This window comes from Ascaphus truei, chromosome 21 (assembly GCF_040206685.1).
Source record: "Ascaphus truei isolate aAscTru1 chromosome 21, aAscTru1.hap1, whole genome shotgun sequence".
In the NCBI taxonomy this organism is placed as follows: Eukaryota; Metazoa; Chordata; class Amphibia; order Anura; family Ascaphidae; genus Ascaphus; species Ascaphus truei.
Window position 1 is genome coordinate 5,214,962 of NC_134503.1, and position 26,891 is coordinate 5,241,852.

A 26,891-nucleotide genomic window follows, 5' to 3' on the forward strand; every position below is an offset into this window, starting at 1 on the left:
AGCATCTGCTGTGATATTGGGTCAAACAGAACATATTATAGGGGACGACCCAGAATGAATGATCATGTAATCCTGTTTTGCCTTTCATTCTAAACAGTGACTAAAACCTGTGAGCTTTCTTCCATTCCAACAGTGCCAACTTGCCACCCTACATCCCAACCACCACAGTGCCCACCACAACGCCCACCCAGGGGGCAAACATGGCGGACAGCATTGCCAGCTTGCGCCTTAAGGCCAAGGAGTTCAGCCTGCATCAGAGTCAGGTGTCTACTGTGAACTGAGTCACAGATGGATGGACAGAAGACTATAGTAATGCCAGGCACAGACAAGGGGTGTGCAGGACACGCCACCTATACACCCACGAACAGCGGGCGTTAGGAGACAATACTCCAAGTTTAGGATATACACCGTTTATCACTTCTACGCTGCTGTTACTGTCAGAAGATGCAGTGATTCTTGTGACATTAGGACTCCTGTAGAAGTGTCACATTGGGGTCTTATGCATGCAGCTACAATGCGGTAACCCAACACCTGATGTGTTGTATTTCATAAAAGGTATCTATAAAGAGGGCAGATGTTAGAAGTTTACTTTGCTGGTGGAAATGACCTCCTTGAGCAATGGAGGAACCTACAAAGCTTTGATAATTTGACCCACTCTTTGCTGATTTCCTGCTCTGACCTTAACGTCGGTATGTCTTATTCACATAGCTCCAATCCCTCAGTCCTTCCCTTCTCCCGGCATCTGTAATCTACATTCTTCATACTCTTGCCTTGTCTCCTGCGACTTTAGGTACTCTCTGTATATATGTAGATAAGTATTGTACTTTGTAAATATGTTGTGTTTTTATATTGTATTGGCTGACTTTGTCTGGGATGGACACACCATGCGGATCAGGTATGGGTGTAAATGGGTGGCTGGCTGTATACTTCTTGAATCTCTAAGTGCCCATAGAGCAATGCGTTGCAAGCCCTTCTAGCGCTGACGGGGTTAACCCAGTCTCTGCCGTGCAAGCTGTCAAACGCTTGAAAAAAATCACTGTACGGGGAGGAGATAATAAGCAGCATGTCCCTGTCCATCATCCTAAGATCTCCAGTTTGAACTCTGCACGATGATGGGGAGATTGGGAGAGGCGTGTATGTCACATGGGTACCATCTTCTAGTTGGGACATTATCATGATGCTGAGGGCCTAGGTTCCCCCTATGAATTTGGATGGCAGCATTTATTGTAATCAGGGCCTCTTTAATGTATCTTAAGGGCTTCCTATGCAAGAAATCACAGCTCCCACCATTGCTTTGTTCATCCCAAACTGTCATTGCATTTCTGGTATACTGCTGTATCTTCCTCCCCCCAGTGGTTTCATTCAAGAACATCTGCACCACAGACATATTGACTATGAAGGATTTTCACACTGGTCTCATAAAATGAACCACAATGGTAAACTAATCAGGCGTTGTCCAGGACTCTAGAACTCTTGTGTTTTACACAACGCAAAGCCTTTGTTAGAACAATAAACACAATCACCGTGTGATCTGGTTGTGTGGAGAGATTCCAAGGGGCGAGGAGACTAAGAAAAGGGGCCGGCGTGCGGTAAAAGATTGACCTGGGAAAGGTAGATATACAAGTCATTAGGGGCAAGCAGGGGAACTCTGCATATCCAACTACCAAGCCCATTCATAAACATGAGAATTACTGGTTGGGAGTGTGGACGCACCCATCCAAGCTTTTTATTTCTGTATATTTTTTATTTAAAGGAGCAGTGCCCACCTCTTTAAGGCATGTATAAGAATCGGGGGGTCTCCAGAACGGAAACCACGTTAATTGCAGCGCTGGGGACCCCATGATTCCAAAGATAGTAACCGGGAAGGTGCTGCAGGGACAGAAGGGAGGTTTACATTTCCCGCGTCATGTGGGTCAATGAGAAACCCTGTTGGCCTGCGTGACACGGTGGATTTAACCCTCCATTCTGTACCAGCACTTACCTTCCTGGGTAAGTGGTTCCGCTCCGGTGACCCCTTACTTCTTATACATGTAAAAAAAAAAAGGGGGGGACCCGGGGAAAACTGCTGGTTTTATCCTGAACCCTAATGTTGAGCTTCCAATACCCACTTTCTTATCACCAAGATCAGGGGTGGCCAAGTGCAGTCCTCAAGGGCCACCAACAGGTCAGGTTTTCAGGATATCCCTGCTTCAGCACAGGTGGCTCAATCATTGTCAGTTATTGTCAAAACTGTGGCGCCATCAAGTGTTCACTATAAGAATAACACTCCTGTGGTTGGGGCATTTAAACAGATGGGTTCTGCTCAGGTCTCATCCCCGTCTCTTGTATTGTATCATTTTATTTCTATAGCGCTGACAGTGTACGCGGCGCTGTACTAAATGACAGTACAAGGTAAATAAAGTACAAACAATGGGGGGATAAGCCAATTGGTAAATAACGTAACGCAAAGGAAGACCCTGACCCGCAGAGCTGACAGTCCACTTCCCTGTGATCAGAGTGAGCTCGCACTTTATTACCACCCCTTTTATTTGTGCGTTTTTACCTGCACTTCTATCCATTTGATAGTCTCACAGCTTGTCGTAAAGGACCAATCCCTCCTAGGACCAAAGTCATCTAATTCCAGTAACATATTTAAGGGGTCTCTTGTGGGTGATTGATACCTTTTTTCTTTACCCAAATCTGACACCTGCAAGTCATTTTAGTTCATTTTTGAAAGTGAGACTTGGGAGGGTTTTAATTTCCTCTGGCTGCTTTCTACTGTGTGATGTCACTGTGTGATGTCACTATGTGATCGGGAAGTGCTCGTACAGCCAGTGTCCCCCCTCCCCCATCTCCCCTTATCTTTATTGGTTCTTTGATAAGGACATGGGGTGGATTAAAGGGAAAGAAACACTTACCGGTAGTTGACAAACACTTTCCCCATTCCCTGAAGAAATCAACTGTCCGCCATGTGGAATTGCGCCTTTAAACTTTGACAGAATGAGCCTCAGTAAAGCCTTCTTGCAAAAGCCCTTCCTTGCCAGAGGGGCCAGGAACAGATTGCACAAGACACATTGCCCCGGAGTCAGCAAAGCGTGATCCGCTCAGTAACGCGCCCAAATAGGCGCTACCCACCATTGACTTTAATGACTCTGGAGGATTGCCTTTTTTTACTTTCTTTTGGTTCTTGCTTGTAACACAACCCCCTGGTATTTCTGTGTTTGTTTGAATGAAGTGTCATGTTGCTAAAAACAGCTATTGTGAAACCATTGAAAAGTAAATACTTCAGCCATAGTCTAGACTGCGCCCCGATCCTCCGCAATGTCGCAGCGAGTCCCCCGGAGACGGGTGGCAAACCCTACAAACCATCAAGAGCGCCGAACTCCCATGAAAAATCCAGCCCGAGCAAAGGGTCACACAGGGGTTAAAGGTGAACAGATCAATATACAACATGCAGTGAACCTCAGGGTCACCTTCAGCTGAACTGCAAACCCCTGACCATCAGGGACACAAAGTGGCTCAATATGACCACCAAAGCCACCAATAGTCTCCCGATGGCATAGCGTAGGGTTTCTCAATCCAGGCCACCAATGGATCAGGTTGTCGGGATACCCCTGCTTCAGCACAGGTAGCTCAAGCAGTGGCTCAGTTGTCACTTTTTTTACCCACTATTCCTTAACTAAGTGTGGTGAAACCTATCCCAAGCTTCAAATTGCAAAGCCAGTATAACCAGCCTCACACTGATGGGACCCTATAGGGCGAAACAGCTGTCTGTGGGTAGGCTTACTGGCTATGCATCTTAACCCAGGCTGTGATTTAAAGCTGTGCTATGCAGCAGGCATATGCTTATAGGGGACCATGTCATATGGTTTTGAAGCAAAAGGTGTCACTGTGTGGTCATTTTCATGTCATTTCCCAGAATCCCTTGCAGCAGTGAAAGCACTGTATGCTGGGCGATAATGGTGAAAGGCGGGGTTGCAGACCTATCTAAATAAGACATGCAGATGAGACACAATAATATTTCTATTTGCTATTTGCAGTCAACGACTGAGCCACTGATGGAGCCACCTGTGCTGAAGCAAGGATATGCTGAAAACCTGACCTGTTGGTGGCCCTTGAGGACTGCAGTTGACCACTCCTGGCTTAGTATATAGGAGCACACAAGTGCGATATAAAATAAGATTTCTGCATGCCAATTTTTGTACCAGAAAAGCCATTTGGAACGAAGCTTGAAATTTCCCAAGACGTGCGTGTTAATTCGCCTGTTAACACTGCCAGAGGGTCAAACGAAAAAAAGTAATCCCTATAGTGCGTGCACTCTGCCTCTTGATCAGAACTATGTTTTTTTCTTTTTCTAAAAGAGATGAGTTGTCATCTCCACTAATATGTATTTTATTCACCACAAATATCCCGGTATGCACCCCTTATACTAATATTATCTAACATTTAGCAGAGCAGGAGCTGTTCTCTTTTCTCCAACAACACTGCCAGAGGCTCAGAGTTATTCCTCCCAGGGCTAACCAGCAGTGCAAGGGTAGGATCGGAGGAGGGGGGGTCATTAGTTATTGGATTGAAACCCAATTCCTCAATACAACCTGTTATACTGGTTTGTGCTAAGCCGTGATTGTCATGGCTGCTGTCCACACGCGATAATAGAACTGAAACCAGTCCAGAACTTGGTGCCGACAACTATTGTAGCTGTATCAATGGGAAAATGTCCAGAGGTGGGTACGTAATATAAACACCATGAGATCTGTCTACATGTGTATCTGTTATAAATGGCTTTTGATACTTGCTGTCTTTTGCCCAGATCCACAAAAGGGTGCCAAGCTTTATATCAGGGGTGCTCAACTCCAATCCCCCCCCCCCCTCCAACAGGTCAGGTTTTCAGTATATCCCAGCTTCAGCACAGGTGGCTCAATCAGAGGCACACACACACGGATACCCAGCAAGCTCTCAGAAATCCCCCAAAATAAAGAACGATGAGGGGGAATTGCATCTTTATTTTGTCAGGAAACAAGAAGCCAGATTTCCGAAGACTAATCGGTATATAACTGCAAGCCCCTTAGTAACAGTCACGGAGGCCCTGATCTGGCAGGTGCAAGAGTTTGTAAATGAGTTTAATACCCAGTTGGATAGCAAAACACAGGAGATGCATCAACGTACCAAAAGTGCAAATAGAAGTGTGTTGACGCATAGCTTTATTTTCGGTTTGCGGCAAACATATGAAAGTGTTTCTTATATTTCACGCAAATTGTTGCCTAGAAAAGTTTCCGCCACCTCACACCTGGCAGATTTTTGTGACGTAAATACAAGATAAAAAAAAAAGATGCAGTTTGCTGCATCGCCTTAGAATCTGTGCATCATGTAACTCCATATAAAAAACAAAATATATAAGAGATATATAGGTATTTCACTGCGTATTTTTGTCACATTGGATGTTGCTCTGGACTTCTTTGTTTCTTGTTTTATTCAATCAGAGCCACAGTCAAAGACTGAGCCACCTGTGCTGAAGCAGGGACTGATTGAGCCATTTGTGCTGAAGCTGGGATATCCTGAAAACCTGACCTGTTGGGAGGGAGGGGGGGGGGCTAGAGGACTGGAGTTGAGCATCCCTGCTTTACATGACTAGGACTAAAGGTGCGCTAAAGCCTATTGTGGATCCTATCCTTTACATGGATTATATCAGTACTATGTGACTATTCAATATGAATTCTCTAAGCTTACATGCAGATCTTGATCGCTAGGGACAAACCTGTGTACAGAGCCTTAGAGGTAATTCGATAAGCTGCAATCACAACACAATCAGCCGAAAACTCCCATTCAAGCCCGTGGCTGAAATGTGATCATATGAAATTACAAGTCTACAGAAGGTGAGCTTTAGGGATGTGGCACCATGTTCTCAGAATGTGAATATATTTGTAAGAGAAGACATTCATATGGTATTTGTAATAACATGCATTATAAGATCTCTCTATACATACAATATGCATGTTGCATGCATGGAAAAATACTGTATGATAGCTGCTATTCCAGCATTGTCCACACGGGGCCGCTGAGATCACACCTAAAAAAAAAGACCTATACAGTATCTCTGTAACACCGGTTTTGAACCTGTACAAATGAATGACTCCGGAGTTTATGGGTATTTGATATTTTTCTTTTAATAAAATACAATGGTATAAAACAAAGTACAAATATTTTCAACAAACTTCATGAAATGTCCATTTGGATTGGCAATCGGGGGAGGGGGAACTCCCACGTTAGAGGTTTTTAGATTAAAAACGCATTTGTCTTCAAGTGTTGGCATCGCAGGAGATCGCCTCGCTTGTGTAAAGGGTTAAGGGACTAAGGTGAACTAATGACCACGATATGTTTGAACCATTTTGCTGCCAATACATTGCCTGTCCGGCAACAAAGAGGTTGAAAAAAAAAAAAAATAACCAATTGGCTAGTAATGAAAAAAATACAACTATGTTTCCAATGACATTGCAGCTGGAGGTCCTATTAAAGCTGCAGTTCAAGCTGCTGTTTAAAAACAAAACAAAAAACCTTCCCATTCCATATGTGCATCAATACAATCTGCACACTGACAAGTGATTAGCTAAGCTGCAGATCGATTCGTTCTCCTGTGATCGATCGTTTGCTCGGGTTATTTAATTCAGTTCTTGCACAGCATTGTGGGCAATGTAGTCCACCAATATTATGTGACTGGGCAGTTACTGGATACAATTGGTGCACTGCTAGAGAGAGGGCGGGGCTCAAGAGCCAGAGCCTATGAGAAGGGGAAGGGGCTGTCACTTTGAAAATGCTTCCTACATTAGAAACATTAAACAAATATATATATATATTTTTTTAAATGCTACGAGTATTTTATCATAGTACAGAACAGATTATATTTTATATATATATATATATGATAAAAATCATCAATGGTTCAACTCACAAACAACAGCAAGTCACTCCATATCCAAAATAGACAGGGTACGTCTTCTGGAACAATCCAGGAACAAACGGATTAAAAACGGTGGTACTACTAGTGATGTGGGCATGGTGTGGGGAACTGTGCCTTTTATCCTATAATATTTTATACTGTTGTAAGTTTTGATCTTTTTATTTTTCGTTTATAAAGTGGTTATTAGTTGTATTGATTTGGTTTCTCTCTGCGCTCCCTTTTTTGTTTTTAAATGTTTGAATTTGCCCCGGCGGATCACGGGAGAGAGTTGGAGCAGCGGGACAGACTGACCTTAGATTAAGCAGGGGAACCCCAATCAGCGCGGTCTCACTTTTTCGTTTCATCGTGTAACTCCTCCTATTCACTCTGCAAATCGCAAATTGAAGCACATGGTGCAAAACTGGGCCCAATACATTGATGCAAAGAGACACAAGACGAAAATAACGCCATTCGGGTCAATTTTGCTCCAAAGTTGCCTTGATACATCACCCGCGGGTACCCGATGTGTTCTCCTTTTGCAGCACAGGTATGTCACCCCGATTTGTTTGAGGGGATATATACAGAACTGGAGACACTACCAAACTGAAGGTCTCCCTCTGTCCTCTGTATTTGGGGGGGGGGGGGGGGGAAATCACAAATGGTGGATTGGCCTTTTTGAGACTAATACACGGACCAAAGGAACCAGGGGGTCCAAATCTGCAAAAAATTTGGCCCCTCTCTAGCCATCCCCTCCCTAAATATTGATAGAGAACGTCAAATGTGGTTTTATGAGGAACTGAAAGTTTCGTCTCCGTTTTAGCATATTATAGGGCAGTCAGAGAAGACATTGGGTCTTGCCGCGCTTCTGGTTACCGGTAAGAGGCGACAGACAGAAGGATCTGTAGAGCCATGGAGAAGCAGGGCAGCTGAGCGATGCTGTAAGCCACGGAACGCGTTGGGGCTTTCAAAGCCAGTACATACGCTGCAGTGTGGATCAGGCGACCCAGGAGGAAAATCCGGAAGTGGAACCTGGCAAGTGTAGGGTTTGGATCCAGCAGGGAGTAGATGGCACCCAGGAAGAGGAAAGGGAAGATATTCTCCATGTCGTTACGATGGGCTCTGCAGGACAAACAGAAGATATCTCATCACGTGGTAGTGGTTTTAAGTGTGAAGGTAGAAATGAGTAGATTACCCCTACTTTTTAATGTATGGACCAGGAGTAACACCAGCTGTTGAGGTTGTTTAAAACAAGGAGTGATACTGTGCCTGGTTATAAAAATAATATTAAAATCTGTTCACAAATTGGAAACATTTTTGGACCTTATTTTAGAAAGATGTATACAATTCTTATGCGTACAAAACAGAAAGATAGGAAGTCTAGAATTGCTTCTCTCTGTAAAAAGAAAGTGGGATTGTAAATTTACAAAACACAAAGAGTGTGGTACTCTTGGGTCTGAATATAAAACAAAGTACTGCCTAGAACAGGGGTGGTGAACTCCGGTCCTCAAGGGTTACCAAACAGGTCAGGCTTTCAGAATATCCCTGCTTCAGCATAGGTGGTGCAGTCGGAGACTGAGTCACTGATTGAGCCACCTGTGCTGAGGCAGGGATATCCAGAAAATCTGACCTATTGGTGGTCCCTGAGAACTGCAGTTGACCATCCATGACCTAGAACCAGCACTGTGTAATCTCTTTATTTCCATGCCTGTTATACAAGACCTAACACAGGGACAATTCACATTGGTGCATAAAACATAAAAGTAATCACGGGATACATTTACCCAAAGAGATTACAAGCTTAGTGGTGGGTTGGGAAATGTACATACAGAGACAGGATTACATGGACGTGCAGGTTTTATAGGGAAAGAGTCTGAGTGTTTGCAGTGGGTCATAGTCCATGCTACATTGTCATGGTGACTTTGTAGGTATGATCATCATTATTAAGAACTTTCTGTGTATCCCTTTTTGCATTGCCACTTTAATCTCCTGCGTGTTGCATTATAGCACGTTGGGTCTGTGGGATGCTACCCATGTACTTACCAGTAGGAGGTGACGGAGAGAAGGATCCGCAGAACCACGAAGAAGCCAGATTATAGATTTGTATAAATGCGTGTTGCAATTCTAATATCTTCCTCTTTATTGATTCTATATCCCAGGCCATAAATAGTGAGATGCGGAAAGCAATGAGTCCCTCCCAGTTCAACAGAAATGGGCGCAGGCGGCCATATTTACATGGTCATGATAATATTTGCTGTAACACATGTATTATTATGGTGTATTTGTAATATGAAGGGGTTCGTCAAGCACACCAAAAATATGGATCAATCATCAGGTGCCTGTTACACTGAAACGTTGGATGCGGTTATGACTCTTTTAGTCATTAAATAATACTTTTTTGATTGATCCATATTTTTGGTGTGCTTGACTATTCTCTTTATGTTACCCTGAGTTTTTTTTGTCTTTGCCCCCATGTGTTGTTCCCTTTAATGACTTTAGAGCCCATGAGGCTTTTGTACATACTACTTATTTGTCAGGTGCCAACAATTTCCGTAACGCGGTACAATGGGGGTACAGAGCGACATCAACTACATAAACTGAATGACATTCAAGTAAGGACAGACAATCACAGATACAGGAAGTATCCATTCTCTGCAGGGGCCCCTCTCACTGCACATGCATTCTCTGCAGGGGCCCCTCTCACTGCACATCCATTCTCTGCTGGGGCCCCTCTCACTGCACATCCATTCTCTGCAGGGGCCCCTCTCACTGCACTTCCATTCTCTGCAGGGGCCCCTCTCACTGCACAGCCTCTCTGCAGTGGCCCCTCTCACTGCACATCCATTCTCTGCAGTGGCCCCTCTCACTGCCTGCAAATCCATTCTCTGCAGGGGCCCCTCTCACTGCCTGCAAATCCATTCTCTGCAGCGGCCCCTCTCACTGCCTGCACATCCATTCTCTGCAGGGGCCCTTCTCACTGCACATCCATTCTCTGCAGGGGCCCCTCTCACTGCCTGCACATCCATTCTCTGCAGGGGCCCCTCTCACTGCACATCCATTCTCTGCAGGGGCCCCTCTCACTGCCTGCACATCCATTCTCTGCAGGGGCCCCTCTCACTGCACATCCATTCTCTGCAGGGGCCCCTCTCACTGCCTGCACATCCATTCTCTGCAGGGGCCCCTCTCACTGCACATCCATTCTCTGCAGGGGCCCTTCTCACTGCATCCACATCCATTCTCTGCAGGGGCCCCTCTCACTGCACATCCATTCTCTGCAGGGGCCCCTCTCACTGCACAGCCTCTCTGCAGTGGCCCCTCTCACTGCACATCCATTCTCTGCAGTGGCCCCTCTCACTGCCTGCAAATCCATTCTCTGCAGGGGCCCCTCTCACTGCACATTCATTCTCTGCAGGGGCCACTCTCACTGCCTGCACATCCATTCTCTGCAGGGGCCCCTCTCACTGCACATCCATTCTCTGCAGGGGCCCCTCTCACTGCCTGCACATCCATTCTCTGCAGGGGCCCCTCTCACTGCACATCCATTCTCTGCAGGGGCCCCTCTCACTGTACATCCATTCTCTGCAGGGGCCCCTCTCACTGCACATCCATTCTCTGCAGGGGCCCCTCTCACTGCACATCCATTCTCTGCAGGGGCCCCTCTCACTGCACATCCATTCTCTGCAGGGGCCCCTCTCACTGCACAGCCTCTCTGCAGTGGCCCCTCTCACTGCACATCCATTCTCTGCAATGGCCCCTCTCACTGCATCCACATCCATTCTCTGCAGGGGCCCCTCTCACTGCACATCCATTCTCTGCAGGGGCCCCTCTCACTGCACATCCATTCTCTGCAGGGGCCCTTCTCACTGCATCCACATCCATTCTCTGCAGGGGCCCCTCTCACTGCACATCCATTCTCTGCAGGGGCCCCTCTCACTGCACTTCCATTCTCTGCAGGGGCCCCTCTCACTGCACATCCATTCTCTGCAGGGGCCCCTCTCACTGCACATCCATTCTCTGCAGGGGCCCCTCTCACTGCACTTCCATTCTCTGCAGGGGCCCCTCTCACTGCACATCCATTCTCTGCAGGGGCCCCTCTCACTGCTTATCCATTCTCTGCAGGGGCCCTGAGTACAGGAAACACAGAGACGGAAATCCCTGCCTCTGCCTGCAGTCTTACTCAGTGGGCGGGACCTCGGTCATTGGGCGGGAACTGTCATTGGGTGGGAACTGCCAGTGGGCGGTGTCTCGTGCAGTGGGCGGGGCCTTCGTTATTGGGCGGGAACTGTCAGTGTGCGGTGTCTCGTGCAGTGGGCGGGGCCTCAGTCATTGGGCGGGAATTGTCAGTGGGCGATGACTCGTGTCGAGCCTCGCGGAACTGAAGCTGCAGCGTGAGAGGAAAGGTGAGAGGGAAGGGTTAAATCAGAGGGATTGGGAAGGGTTAAATCAGAGGGAGAAACAGACATGAGAAGCAATAAGGAATATAGAAAGGAAGAGAGAGAAACTAAGAAAGAAGTGAAAATAAAGCATAAGAAGAAAAAGAGAGAGACGTGAGGGGGAGAGAAGACGAGGGAGAGAAAGAGACATGAGGGGAAGTGGAGAGAGACATGCGAGGGAGAGGAGAGAGACATGCGGGGGAGAGGAGAGACATGCAGGGAGGGGGAGAGACATGCGGGGGAGAGGAGAGACATGCGGGGGGGGAGAGAGAGACATGCGGGGGAGAGGAGAGACATGCGGGGGGGGGGGAGAGACATGAGGGGAGAGAAAAGAGACATGAGGGGAGGGAAGAGAGACATGAAGGGGAGAGAAGAGAGACATGAGGGGAAAGAAGGTAGAGACATGAGGGGGGAGAGAAGAGAGACATGAGGGGAGGGAAGAGAGACGTGAGGGGAGAGAAGAGAGAAATGAGGGGGGAGAGAGGAGAGAGACAAGGGGGAAAGAGGAGAGGGGCATGTGGGGGGAGAGGAGAGAGACATACGGGGGGAGAGGAGAGAGATATACGGGGGAGAGGAGAAAGACATGCTGGCGAGAGGAGAGAGACATGAAGGGGAGAGGAGAGAGACACGAGGGGGAGAGGAGAGAGACACGAGGGGGAGAAGAGAGAGACATGCTGGTGAGAGGAGAGAGACACGAGGGGGAGAGGAGAGAGACATGGAGGGGAGAGGAGAGAGACATGCTGGCGAGAGGAGAGAGACACGAGGGGGAGAGGAGAGAGACATGCTGGCGAGAGGAGAGAGACATACGGGGGAGAGGAGAGAGACACGAGGGGGAGAGGAGAGAGACATACGGGGGAGAGAGAGACATACGGGGGAGAGGAGAGAGACATGCTGGCGAGAGGAGAGAGACACGAGGGGGAGAGGAGAGAGACATGGAGGGGAGAGGAGAGAGACATACGGGGGGAGAGGAGAGAGACATGCTGGCGAGAGGAGAGAGACACGAGGGGGAGAGGGAGAGAAATATATCATGGGCAGACAGAGAGACACGAGGAGGCAAAGTAGCCCAAATCTGATTGTGTGGTAACGTGTGCAGAGATGTGTCCCACTACTTCTGGGGTCAGTGTCACTCGGGTCAAGGACACTTGTGCCCATGATATATACACCAATGTCTTTTTAACTTCATAACTCTTCCGGTTTTCTAGCGATCGGAGCCTTATCACTGCTGCGCAGTGTAACGTTTATCTTGCAGCGAAAGTATCAAATGCGAACCCGGCTCAGTGGAGCAGGAGAGTTTGTAGGAAAAGGAGGGAGACTGCTGTACTTCCTCTCCCACTGATTTGCATTGGCTGGGGGGGTGGGGGGGAGGGGGGTGAGAGAGGGTTTATTTAAGAAAGAAAGCAGAAAAAGCTGCCTTTTTTAGTAAATGTTGAGGGAGTCTTTCTCTTATCCACTGTCGCCCCATGAGCTGTTAATGGAAACCCCAACCGTTGAACCATCATAATACCCAGATCCATGGAGGTCTGCTAACCAAGTGCTAATAACGAGAGATTATCCAAATCATTGATGGATGTTATTTTCCCTGAGGGTAGCGCATTCCCACAAAGCTAATTATATGCAAATACCACCACCATTACCGATTTCATTAGCATAGGCTTAACGCCATGTTAAGATAGCACTGCCCAGCGTTAGCTTCACATAATATGGCGTTACGCTTGTCATATAAAGGGGGCGTTACTCCCATCCGGACCCTGGAATATGGGTTTTGCCGGAGAGGGAGAGATTATGTTTCAGGTTCTGCAACGTCTCATTAAATCCCTGCGTTAACAATGACGGAGCTCTGTGGATCTGCGTGGTTAGCGGGAACGCCTCTTTCGCATATCATGAGCACTAACGCCCGCTCTCGTTAACGCAATGCCGTTTTCCGCAGGTAACAGCACTTGGCACTGCGTTAGTGAGCTTTGAAGATACATATTCACAGTTAAAGAGGTGTTAACTTAAGTGCATGCCTCTTTAAATCAATAACAGACCTCTGTGAATCCGGGCCTAATTCCTGTAAATTTTACCCAAAGTTAAATTTTTGTCCCTAAACTCTTATGTAATTTCCTTCTGCCAAAATCCATCACTGTTCTCACCGAATGTTCTCTGCCACTCCTGTTTTCTGTAGGTGTGAAAGGCACGGGGATAAAACCTTCCTGTTTACTCCAGAGGCCTGTTTCTTATTATCTGGGTAAACAGATAAATCTGTGGTAAAGAAAAGTGGTAAATCTCGGCACGGCCCCTTTATATCCGCAGCTGAAGGGAAACAGCTTTCTCTGATGGGGCAAGCAGCCAAACATGGGAGAAACATAACAGAGACGCCAGCTAATGGCTTCAAATCCGCGAGAGCATCTGGAATTCATCCTTATTCAGACGCCCTTATACGGCTTGCCGAAAATCTCACTGATTAGCTTGGTTTCCTCTTCAGCTTAATGCAAAATTTCTCTTCCCTGAGTCAGTCTAAGCAGCGAGCCAAACCCAGAGTGTTACTCTAATACTACTGAGTAGGACCGGCCAAACCCAGAGCGTTCCTCTAATACTATTGTGAGGGACCAAACCAAAGTCCAGAGCACTACGCTAATAGGACCAAGATAGAGCAGGCCAAATTTAGAGTGTTAATTTAATACTATTGAGAAGGACCAGGCTAAGACCAGAGTATTACTCTAATACTACTGAAAGGGGCCAGGCCAAACCCAGAACATTTACAGTGAGATAGAGTACGCCAGACAATGAATGTTTCTTTAGTACTACTGAGATGTATCAGGCCAACCCAGATTGTTAATTCAAGTGTGTGAAAATCTATCTAAAGAAGTAAAATATTAGATTACATTAGTGCTCGTGGAAAGTCAACAATTCTCCGAGGATTGCTTCATGATCACATGTGGGTGTTGGCAATACTACACATTAACATTAAGTTCTGCCAGAAAAGAATTCTTTCCAGGCATGATGGTTTATTGAGTTTCACTGAATAAGGAAATACTAGAACCTAATGGATTTCAGTACTGGGAGGGTGTGATTTCATGGATGGAGTGGAGGGTGCAATCTGATTGGATGAAGATCTCATTGGATCAAGAATGGAAAGAAGGGTGACATCGCTGCCTTTGAAGCTTTTATCCCAGTGTCACCCCTTCTTGTGATCTTGGGCAAGTCACTCTATCTCCAAAAATTAGATTGTAAGCTCTACAGGGCAGAAATGCACCATGAATCCTAAACTATATGTACAACACTGCATCCACTGTGCTAGTAAGAAATTAATTATTATGATTATTATTGACCATTATTTGACCATGGGAGGTACGAAAATTGCCTGATTTCATGGTTTTTGAGAGATTGAAGGTACTGAACTGATGGATTTACAGCTTGTTAGTTAGGGAGGGCACATACCTCCTATATCGCTCTACATCAGGATCTTCTCTGTAGAAATCTACCCCTCCATGTCGGATGGCATCCTCAGGATTGGCAAAGGCCTACAAGGAAGAGAAAGTAGAGATAAAACACATTACATATGATAACACCACCACCCTCACCATGCTCCATCACTACATAGATGTGTTAAATACAGTGACCTATGGTAAGGGAAGTCCCCCCTCCAGGGTGTGCCACTCTCATATTTATTACCCCAGTGTTCTTATAACCCCCCTGTGGGTATCCCTATGATTCTGTACCTGTCCCTCCCTTAGCTATCAGGACTCACATTGATGTAGCTCACCCATTCTCCAACACACGTCAGCAATAAATAATTTGCTTCAAACAACTGCCAAGGGCTCCAAAATATTCCAGTGGAGGAGGTGTCCGGGAAAGGAGTGTCACACAGTACCACTATTTTATCTGCTAACCTGTGTGTGTATTCACTGTTTTAAGCCAGTAAAATAGCTACATCGTAAATGAGGTTGAAAAAAATACATATTTCTATCAAATTCTAATCATGTTAAATTTAGTCAACCTAGATCAGTGGTTTACAACCTTAATTTGGTTAAGGAACCCTAAGTGAAATTCCGAGGAATCCCCAACCATCGCTAATAGCAACTCTGTGATCCGATGCATTGTAAATTCTTCTGTATTTGATACAATGTTCTAATGACGAGGAAATCGCAGGGAACCCTTGGGGATGCCTGGAGAACCAAAGGGTTCCTAGTAACCCTAGTTGAAAAACACTGAGCTAGATACTCATCCTATATTTATATTGATTGAGAGGAAGGCAAACATAACACCCAGTATCCAATTATGTCCTATAAAGGAAAACAATAGGTTCCTATTTGGTATATCCCTGTATAGCTTTCCTTTCTAAAAAGATGTCTAACCTTTTCTTAAATATATTTATTGTATCTGCCATCACAGTCTCTACAGGTGGTAAATTTCACATTTAACTGCCTTTACTGTAAATATCCTTTGCTGCTGGGGAAATCTCCTTTCCTCCAATCTCAAGAGATGACCCCGTGTCGCATGTACTGCCCTTGGGATGAAAAGTTCCCTTAAAGGTTTCTTGTATTGACCGTAAATATATTTGTAAATAGTTATCATATCCCTTCCTAGGCAACTCTTTTTAATTGTAAACAAACTTAATCTAGCTAGCCTTTCCTCATATGTAACATGTTCCATCCCCATTATTATTTGGTGGCTCGTCTCTGGCACATTCTCTAGTTCCATAATGGTTTTTTTTATGGAGTGGCGCCTAATACTGTACTCCATATTCAAGGTGTGGTCTTACTAAGGATTTAGACAGTGGCAACATGATGCTATCTTCCCTTCTATCTATATAAACCTGTATGCATGATATCTTATTAGCCTTACAGCTACTGCCTGACATTGAGCACTATTGCTAAGCCTGCTGTCTACAAGCATTACTAAAATCCACCATCAAGGATTGGCCTAATTTTGTTACATTTAGTTTGTTTGTAGCATATTTATTCTACCCTTCCAAATGCACAACCTTACATTTATTTGTATCAAACCTCATCTGCCATTTACCAGCTCAAACTTCCAGTTTATACAAGTCCTTCTGTTGAGAAATTACATCCTGCTCTGATTTTAATATGTTACATAATTTTGTGTTAGTCATTAGCAAAGATGGAGACTTTGCTCTCTATGCCAACCTCAAGGTCATTAATAAACAAGTTAAAATGTAGTGGCCCCAGTACCGAACCTTAAGGTAATCCACTTACAACTTCATCCCAACCTAAAAAGGTTCCTACTTACCTCCTCAAAGAAACTATTAAGGTTAGTTTGGCATGGCCTATTCCTCATAAAGTAATGCTAAATATTGCTAATAATTTTGTTATCAATAAGGTATTCCTGAGTATTATCCCTTTACAAACCTTCAGGTAGCTTCCCTACTATTGATCTCGGGCTTACAGGTCTGTAATTCCCTGGTTGTGGTCTAGCTCCCTTTTTGAAATATAGGCACCACATCTGCTTTACGCCAATCTTGTGGTACTGAGCCTGTGGTAATCGAGTCCTTGAATATTAAATATAATGGTTTGGCTATTACTGAGCTTATCTCCTTCAGAACACTTTAGTGTTTCCCATCAGGACCAGGTGCTTTGTTTACCTTCATGTTAGCAAACCGCCTATGCACTTTTTCCTGTGTTAAAGCGAATGTTAACGGAGAGGTTGTAGCTTCCTCTCCTCCTTGGTATAAGAGAACCAAATAATTTGTGTCATTCCTCTGCCTTCTCCTTATCCCCACTAATTTGCCATCTCTTTTCTAATCTTTTTGTTGTTAATAAACTTGAATAACTTTTTTGAGTTGATCTTGATCATTGTAATCCTTTTTTTTTTCCATTTTACAACTTTTGTTCCATTCTTTATAATTCTAATATGATTCCTCTGTCCCTTCTGACTTCAACAATCTAAGTGCCTTTCTCTTCCTTAATTTATTTAAACAAACATTTATTTTATTATATATGGTACCAATGATGTCTCATTGTGTATCAACATTATACCATCTTGCATCCAAGTTCTGTGACACTTTTCTTTTTAATTCACTTAGAGGAAGAATTCCCTTCTGTTCTGAATTCTCCAGTCTTTGCTTTTATCCCTGAATCTCAGTGCAGTAAATTGGCTTCAGATGTTTCCCCGGAGAGAGAGGTATCAACCATAGAATCCTGCCTGTGGATGTGTTCACATGCAGGAAGGGGTAAACTAGCACCGCCACGTTGGGACATTGAAGCAAACCGGACGGCATGAAATATATATTCTATTCTGCAACTTCCCCAGGACATGAGGAAAAACATATCAGCGTAGCTGTAGTGTGGGAGCGCAAAGGGGCACGCAGTGTATGAAGCTACCAAACAGTCCTGTTTGCACAACTCTGTATCAATAGTCAATTATAACTTTCTGTCTTAATATCTTTGTTTCTCTCTCCCTCTCTTCTTTCTCCCCTCCTCTCCTTTTCTCTTCCTCTCCCTTTACCTCCATGCCTTTACACTCTCTGTCTCTCTTTCTCTCTCTCTGTCTCTCTCCTAATCTATGCCATTCTCTATCTCCTCCTTTTTCTCTTCCTCTCCCTGTACCTCCATGCCTTTACTCTCTCTCTCTCTCTCTCTCTCTCTCTCTCTCTCTCTCTCTCTCTCCTCTCTCTGTGCTCTCTCTCTCTTTCTCTCTCTCTCTCTCTGTGTCTCTCTCCCATTCTCTATCTCCCATTCTCTATCCCATTCTCTATCTCCTCCTTTTCTCTTCCTCTCCATGTACCTCCGTGCCTTTATACTCTCTGTCTCTCTCTCCCTCCCTCCCTCTTTTTTTTTTTTCAACTTGTGTTTTATTATTTTTTGAAATTTGAAAGAAAGGGGGGAATGGTGGGGTGAAAAGGGATACAGAAAATAAAAGGTGTGGGTGGGGAGCTATAGGGGGAGGCATCCACAATGGTCTCCACACAGGGATCTTACAAACATATATATATATATATATATATATATATATATATATATATAATAAAATAAAAAACATCTTATATATAATATATTAGAAATACAGACAGTTTAATTTGCAATCCTATCTGGGTTCGCCATCTAAGTCAAATTTGGATTTTGCCATATGGATATCGCCCAGGGGTCCCAGGTTGTCAGAAAACTATTAAATCTATCATGAATTAAACTGGCGAGTCTCTCCATGGTCATAACAAGGTTCATTTTATTCATTACTGTTGTGGTTGGTGGGGAGTCATTCTGTTTCCAGAGTTTTGCTATCATTGCTTTAGCTGCCGACAGAATTTGTATTAGCAAATAGTCTGCCTTCCTTTCAAGGCCTTCTGTAGGTTTTAATGGAAGTACAGTTTCCATATCCCATGTCAGGTCTAAACCTAGTACCCCCTTTATTAGTCTTCTAATTCTTCCCCAGTAAAGAATGATCTTAGGGCATGACCACCAGATATGTTTAAACGTGCCCAGTTGTCCGCAGTTGCGCCAGCACATAGGGGAAGTTAATGGGAAGAAGGAATGGAGGCGTACGGGCGTATAGTACCATCTAGGAAGAATTTTTAAATTTGTTTCTCTGACCGCTGAGCACCTGGAAGCTCTAGCTATTCTTTCATAGATTTCCTCCCAGTCCTCCTCCCTCCCTCTTTCTCTATGCCATTCTCTATCTCCTCCTTTTCTCTTCCTCTCCCTGTACCTCCGTGCCTTTATACTCTCTCTCTATCTCTCTCTCCCTCCCTCCCTCTTTCTCTATGCCATTCTCTATCTCCTCCTTTTCTCTTCCTCTCTCTGTACCTCCATGCCATTCTTTCTCCCTCTCTCGCGCCCCACTCCCCTTTCTCTTCCTCTCCCTCCCCCCTGTGCCTCCACGCCATACTTTATTTGCCCCTACTTTTCTCCATCACCTCCTTACCCGTTGACATTTTCTCAGTAAGGCGTTGTGGCTCTGGCCCCAAAGGACTTAACCAGTATCAAAAGTAAGCTATGTGCTAGTGTCTGCAATGGATTCATAACCTGATGCACCACTGCACAGGTTAAGACATTTCTTTTTAATAGACAAGTGTGATGTATGCCTCAGCCTCATGCGTGTTATCTGCCTGTAGTGTGTGAACAGGATGATGTGGGAATTTTAGTAGGTGCTTGAGAATGTGGACGTCTGCGAACCTTAGCAAACCTAAATATCTAGTACGGGAGTGGACAACTCCAGTCCTCAAGGGCCACAAACAGGTCAGGTTTTATGGATATCCCTGCTTCAGCACAAGTGGCTCAATCTGAGCCACTAATCGAGCCACCTGTGCTGAATCAGGGATATCCTGGAAACCTGACCTGTTCGTGGCCTTTGAGTACTGGAGTTGGCCACTCCTGATCTAGTAGCTTCAGTAGAGTGAAAAGGACTTTTTAAATATGGATTCAAAGCTGCACCACTCTGTTTTCCTGCAACTGCTCCCATCCCCAAGGAACTCATCCGGTCTATCTTGTGACGATGGCCATCTTTAGGGTCTCTGCTTTCTTTAAAAATATATATTTTTTCTTTTAAGTCGACTGAAACGTAGGAAAACAGCCAATAAAACCTCTGGGATTGCAGAACGGAAGTACATAATAGGTTATGGCGCTTATGTTTTATAAGATGTTACAGATGAAAACACAGTTTGAGCATGTCTGGCATTAACCCCCATGCTGCCAGAAGGGCCAGCAATTCATTTCCAAGCATGGTAGTGTCGATTAATGGGATTTTTTCTTCAAGTGTACTGCGGGGGTCAGACAGGGCAGGACATACCCCTCCCCATCTCTGCACACCTCAGTGACCTGCTCTTTGTTTGCATGTTGTGTATACGGCAGGTTTTGTATACAGCAGGGTTGGGAGATGTAATCTGACCTTTCACAGAGGGATGCAAACCGTGGGCGGCGGTGGAGAGGGGGATTAGCTCTTCATACAAGACGATTAGCAGATCAAAGATTCTCAGAGAGGCACCAAACCCCCTAAAAACAGGTGACATATTAAAAGAATTTACGGTTTACGGCTCCCTGAGCAAGAGGCCATCAGTTCTGACAGCACTCTAACTGCACCCCAATAGCACCCTGATAAGTAACAGCACCCAAACAGTGGCGTTTGAGTACTCGTATCCATACCTGCATTATAGGCCGCCGCTTCAAGTATAGTAAGGTGTTGCAGGTTCCTCTGGCACACAAGGGTTAACACAGCACAGTGGCAAGTGTACAATATTGTAATTGTCTCTGTTCTTCCGTGATAATGCCACTGCCCTTGAAGCGGGTGAACCAGGTTTCTAAACCCTTTGCTGCCAGGTGAGCCCGGAACGCGTGGCTATGTAGTGCGCAGACCCCCGTGCCCTGCCCTTTCGCAGTGTGTTACCGTCCCCGTCTGGCGGTGACGGGATTAAAGATTTGCAAGACCTGTCATACTTCCAGTATGGTCCAATAAGACCCTGCTATGTAGGTACACATGACCCCCAAGTCTGTCTATATGTCTGTCTATGTATATTAATATAAAATTAGGCACCCCCTTCTGCGAATACATACCGTACATAGCAACTATAATTGAGAATCGTTCCTGTATATACATAATGTGCGTATATAACTAATCGCAAAGGACCAATCCTTCTAGTCTCAAGTGTATCATCCGCTGAGCTATCCCTTCCATCTCCCTCTTTCAGCCCTGAATACTTCAGCCCAGTCTTCTCTCTCTCTCTCTGTCTCTCTCTCTCTGTCTCTCTCTCTCTCTTCGTCTGTCTCTCCCTCTGTCTCCCCCTCTCTATCACTCTCTCCCTACCCCTCACTCTCTATCCTTCTCTCTCCCTGTCTCTCACCCTCTCTCTATATCCCTCCCTCTCTCTCCCTCTTTCTCTCTCTCTTTCTCTATCCCTCTCTCTCTCCCTCTCTCTCCCGTTTCCCTTTCCACGATTTCTTCGCATTACTCAGTTCCTGCCTCTGGTGCCTGGAAAGTTTTGAAACGTATAAACTGTGTGAACTTGAAACATAAACTTCAGGTTGTTGAGCAAGCGTTTGGAGATTTGGAAGTGTTGTAAACTTTAGAGACAGGGCTTAGCTCCTTCTGTTGAAGCAGTTTTCACCTCTCTGCCTTACAAGTGCTTGTCAAAAGAGGATAAACTTTTGAGAAAACAAAGGGAACGTGACTTACCTTCTTGCGAAGCCGGATCTGTCCTGTCATTATAGCCAGGAGGTACATCTTTACGATGAGCAGGGTACTGTAAAAAATGAAGGAGGCAAAGACTTCATTTTCCATCTTGTTTGTTAGGATGAGGTGCTAGTCAAGGCTCTGCCTTGAAAGAAAACTTAGGCAGTGATACAGAGAGAGAGAGAGAGAGAGGGAGGGAGAGAGAGGAAATAGGAGGAGTTGTTTGTTGACCAAGGCATTAAAATTGTAAAGAAGGAAGGTTTAGGTTCGAAACTCCCTCTGTGTGGCTGTAGGAGGCACAAATAAGTGATGCACACAAAACAGAAGATTTACCCATTATGTAACTCCTTTGGGGCTGGAGAGGGCTCAGCAACGCGTTGCTGACTCCTCCAAAGATGTTAATAAACTTAACCGAATTTGTCAGGTTTCCAAAGACCCAAGGACCATAGAGATGGGGATCTGACACCATTACACGATAACGACCACATCTGACACGCTGACACGTCACCTTGTCACAATATACACACGGTGACTTTGCACATGATATTGAGTAGAGTCCAGTGCATTGTCGGTCTCTGGGGTCCCAAAAGGGGCAGTCCCACAAAGCAACTTGTCAATGTAATACTTGTCCTTACAAAGGTTCAGTACCTCCTAAAGGACATTTGTTTCACTTCTGTGCTTCTTGCCCCCCAAAATTAGCTTGTTTCTACTTTCTTCAGGTCTTTTTAAAATGTGGATGTTATGTGGTCAATTATTATTCTTTCCTCTTGATCTTTTTAAACTAATTATGCTGTCATCGTTATCCATAAAACATGAAAAGGGGAAGGACTCTGGATGAACAATCCCTGCTTATACAACAGTTTACAAACAGTCTTATCACAAAAGAGTATGTATAAATACTTGAACTTGTCTGGTTTCTTTTAAAACCGTATCAAGTAGCTATATTTAACCTACTGAACATGGCACTGCAAATAAGTCACTGCTATGGGAGCTGACAGTGGGAACATTAACATCAACAAAGAATTACCTTTAATACCATTCAATATTGTGAGTTTTAATCTAGGATGGTGGGAGGAGTATCTCCGTGATAATGTCTCTGCCTTTGAAGCAGGTGAACCCGGGTGCAAATCCTGGTGTCGGCTCCTTGTCACCCTGGGCAAGTCACTCGTTCTTCCTGTGCTTAGGCACCAAAATAAGATTGTAAGCGCTCTGGGCAAGGGCTCATTGCCCGTAGAGTGCTGTGGACACTGTGCTATCTAAGAAAATATATAATATTATTAGGTCATCCATGCTGAAAATGAGACTGCTTGTTGATGAGTACTCTCTATGTGCCTCAGATGCATGGTCATATAGAATAGCACCACTTAGGGGACTATGTCAGAGGTGGGCAACTGCAGTCCTCAAGAACCCCCCCCCAAAAGATCAGGTTCTTAGGATATTCCTGCTTCAGCACAGGTAGCTTAATCAGTGACTCAGTATTTGACAGCCACTGAATGAGCCACCTGTGCTGCAGCAGGGATAACCTGAAAACCTGACCTGTTGATAGCCCTTGAGGACTGGAGTTGCCCACTCCCGGACTATATGCTTAAATTCCAAATAAACATCTAGATATTTAGCACCTTCACTGCCAAGGGGCCAACAGCATCACACTACAGTATAAGAGCTGTAACATAATTACATTTGCCAAAAAGGTTTTTGAGTTATTTCTTTCTTCCCAGGACTCGTGGGGCGCCCGTCTTTGCTTTGTGATGTGCTTTTTGGAAGGACCATCGTATCTCTGCAGCGACAAACCTGCACTTTTGCTCAATGAAACATCCGGTGAAGAAGTAGGGGGGAGACGTGAACATGTTTGCGCTGCCGCAGGAGAAGCAGAAGCCAGGTATGTGAAATGTTGGAAGTGTCGAACCACCTGCATAGTTATAGTTTGACGTAATTTCATGGCATCCTGGGGGGTAAAGTCAAAGGCAGTCACCGGCTTCAGCAGACCATGACAGGTGAGTGACACTTCTATTCAGTTCCCCTGACATTTCACATGTGGCCTTCGCATGGCGTAGAGGTTGTTGTGACAGCGTGAGACGGAGGAGGAGAGTGCCCCGTACCATTCAGTCAACCGTACATGATGGGGAGCAGAGCTGACAGCAGCGGAAGCTCAGGCAGGCAGAGACCTGCTCACGCAGACACAAGAAACATATTCCAATCCGGAGGGAATAAAGCCCACACAATCTGCAGTGTAAATAGGAAGGGGAGGACGGGGCAGAGCCGCACACACACCCCCTCACACCTCATCCCCATTTCACCAGTACAAAGAACACACTGAGATCTGAGTCACAAAACCCTGTGTATTACCCTAGGTTCGTACCCAGCTCTTCTCTCTAAACCTATGCGGAGAGCTTAGCTGTGAGAGAAGGGGTTCTCATCATTTCTCCGTGCAAAGCACTGATCTGGGATATGTGGTTCTATGGATAATCTCACTATGGCAGGGGAGGCCAACTTCCAGTCCTCAAGGGCCACCAAAGGCCAGGTATTAAGGATATCGCTGCTTCAGCACAGGTGGCTCAATCAGTGGCTCAGTCAGAATGTGCAGGGATATCTTGAAAACCATGACAGGTTGGTGGCCCTTGAGGACTGGAGTTGGCCACGCCTGCTCCAGATTGTAAGATCTCAGGAGCAGGGACCTCATGACCTTTTGTATCTGTTTGTTCTTATTTGTATGCCATTCTGTTTATGAAATACACACCACTCTGCACCCCCCAGTGTACCACGTTGTGGAATATGTTGGCGCTTTTTCAAATAAGCTGTACTAGTAAATAATAATAATGGTCAGCACTTCCTCTATTAAACACACACACACGAGGGGGTTTATAATGAAACTGCAATGGTGGCGATCGGGGCAATTATTGAGTATACTGAATTACCCACGTGGTGCTGAGCTGTGAGATGTGTAATTCTGGCCTCCGTGTGTGCATTGTATAAATATATATCGGTGCTGCTAGAGACATTTTACCATTCATTCCTGTCTTAAATACTAGATCCGCAACTCCAGTCCTCAAGGATCACTAACAGGGGAGGTTTTACCTCTGCCCCCTGCGTGAGCACAGGTGCTTCAGCCAAAGTGATTGGGCCTCCTGTGCTAATGAGAGGATATCCTTAAAACCTGGACTGTTAGTGGAGGACTAGAATTGGGAACCACTGTGGACTAGAGCAGGGGTGGCCAAAGCCTACCTCAAGGGCTACCAACAGGTCAGGTTTTCAGGATATCCCTGCTTCAGCACAGCTGTCTCAATCATAATGACTGTGCTGAAGCAGGAATATCCTGAAAACCTGACCTGTTGGTGGCCCTTGAGGACTGGAGTTGGCCACCCCTGGTTTAGAGGAACCTGATGGTTCTTTGTAACAAGTAGTGCTGGTCCCGGTCAGCCTGTCCCAGAGCCCTGCTTGCAGAGGTCTGTTATTTGGGATTCTCAGTCTCTTTCTCCCCCATCCTCATGTTGAGGGGGCAATAGTGCAGAGGGTACAATATAGCTCATGTCCCAAGGGGACCAGTGCCCTTGCACACATGACATACCCTCCAACTGTACCTGTCAAACATCTACTCTATCTGTTTTTTTATGTCCCGTACCTATTAAATTCAGCCTATTGTACCTATTTCGGTGGTGGTTGAAGCTTGCACCCTTCAGCTAATTGAGAGATTGATCACTGATATTATAATGATCATTGGTTATCGGGGTGACTTCATACCATTTCTATTTGTGTGTGTGTGTGTGTGTGTGTATGTGTATAGTATGTGTAAAGAAAGGAAAACCCAATTAAAGCACTCTGATCAATTAGAGAAAATACAAAAAGTTTATTTATCCGAACAATATAACAAAAAGAGCAAAACAATTTAAAAAGACAGATTAAGACGAAACGGGGATGAAAGAAAAGCCCACACAAGTAATATAACACATAACCCACTGCCACTAAAGTAAACAGACATGAAAGACACCAACCAAATTGCAGAAAAGTGCTAAAATAAAGAAAGCAGCAAAATGAAAGGAAAAATCCCTATACAAACAGTGGGATCACAAAGGTTCCCACTAAAGGTAATGACCAGCGGTTCCACATAGCAGCTGTAAAATGCTCAAAGACAATGGTCAAAGCACTTGATGGAATAAAACACAGCTATGCTCAAATGAACAGAAATACCTGGCAGCTGGTAAAGTGCATACATAAAGTCAGGGTCCACAGCATGATAATGGAATCCTACAGGTGTAGAGAGCAAATACATTCTACACATAGCTAACTCTGGAGACTGCAGAATTGAATACAAAGTCCGTGAATAATAATAGCATGAAATGTCCATGAGAGATACAGCGCAGTATGTAATGAGCAGTATATCACCACCGGTAATCGCTGATAAAGTATAAAATATGGAGCACTATATACAAACAAATAGGATGATGTCCCACTAGTGTCTGAAGTAACAGGGGACGTGTAATGTTCTCAATACGTGGCGTGCATGCCCCATGTAAATATGAAAAGGGAAGCAGGTACCGGAGCAGTGAAGGGACAAATAGCCGGCTCTGTGCTGAAATGTAAGTCCTGGATATGCCACAAAGAGTGAAAGATGTATGTCACTCAGGTCATTTGGCAGGTAGGTGAGAGGGACAATAGTGTATCCACATCACCCAAAGCCGTCCGCTCCTCGGGCCGCACAGCAGCCTGGTCCACTCGCTAAACTGCCCACAAAAAAAGAGAAAGAAGATTCAATAGAAAAGGCTGGATCCCCGCTGTGTCCACACAGCACTTTTCTGCAATTTGGTTGGTGTCTTTCATGTCTGTTTACTTTAGTGGCAGTGGGTTATGTGTTATATTACTTGTGTGGGCTTTTCTTTCATCCCCGTTTGGTCTTAATCTGTCTTTTTCAATTTTTTTTGCTCTTTTTGTTATATTGTTCGGATAAATAAACTTGTTGTATTTTCTCTAATTGATCAGAGTGCTTTAATTGGGTTTTCCTTTCTTTTGTGTTAGTATATATCTTTTTCCCATAGCACTGCCACTTTACTATATCAGTTATACCTTGTGTTTTTTTGATCTTTATTTATTATCAAGTAATTTTCTAATGCGGTTATCTGTCTATCTATCTATCTATCTATCTATCTATCTATCTATCTATCTATCTATCTATCTATCTATCTATCCGCACACACACACAAAAATGTTAATATTAATATTTTGATCATAGAATATAGTACAGAGCATTTTCCTGCTACATACAGTATGGGTTCATCGTATCGACAACGTCTGTGTTATAGTGCAAAATAAATGAGTACTTCAGTATTAGGCTTCGTCCCCCCGGTGGCTGCGGCTGTGCGTGCGGCGCACACAAGTTACGGCCCTCTATGGGGCCAGCCCCAGTAGCTGCTTGCACGCGCCTGCACAATGCGCAATCACCTTTGCCAAAAGAC

General features: G+C 45.0%; 3 protein-coding genes across 6 annotated transcripts in view; 2 read left to right on the forward strand and 1 right to left on the reverse strand.

Moving 5' to 3' along the window:
• Positions 1-7,553, forward strand: part of PRRX2 (paired related homeobox 2) — a 29,528-nt gene extending 21,975 nt beyond the window's left edge. For 2 of the 3 annotated variants that reach the window (XM_075578685.1, XM_075578686.1), the window contains exon 5: positions 134-7,553. In XM_075578685.1, coding sequence (XP_075434800.1) covers positions 134-281 — 148 coding nt within the window. In that variant the 3' untranslated portion in view covers positions 282-7,553. The remainder of the gene's footprint in view (positions 1-133) is intronic. The other variant, XR_012789571.1, reaches the window with a different exon arrangement.
• On the reverse strand, positions 6,126-21,704 carry PTGES (prostaglandin E synthase). Its single transcript, XM_075578690.1, has 3 exons — positions 21,448-21,704; positions 14,764-14,846; positions 6,126-8,032 (listed from the first exon to the last, which is right to left on the reverse strand). The coding sequence occupies exons 1-3, from the start codon at positions 21,550-21,552 to the stop codon at positions 7,783-7,785; spliced, it is 438 nt and encodes a 145-aa protein (XP_075434805.1). The 5' UTR covers positions 21,553-21,704; the 3' UTR covers positions 6,126-7,782.
• USP20 (ubiquitin specific peptidase 20) overlaps positions 11,227-26,891 on the forward strand; it is a 122,515-nt gene continuing 106,850 nt past the window's right edge. For both annotated transcript variants that reach the window (XM_075578643.1, XM_075578644.1), the window contains exons 1-2: positions 11,227-11,310; positions 23,163-23,323. The gene's annotated coding sequence lies outside the window, so the exon portion shown is untranslated. The remainder of the gene's footprint in view (positions 11,311-23,162; positions 23,324-26,891) is intronic.

Bases quoted from the DNA above. Each gene is read 5' to 3' on its own strand.
- PTGES (XM_075578690.1), bottom strand. From the start codon at position 21,552: ATGGAAAATGAAGTCTTTGCCTCCTTCATTTTTTACAGTACCCTGCTC. The intron at 14,847-21,447 runs GTAAGTCACGTT...TCTTCCTTGTAG, and splicing joins AGATCCGGCTTCGCAAGAAG to GCCTTTGCCAATCCTGAGGA. The intron at 8,033-14,763 runs GTATGTGCCCTC...TTTGTCCTGCAG, and splicing joins GATGTAGAGCGATATAGGAG to AGCCCATCGTAACGACATGG.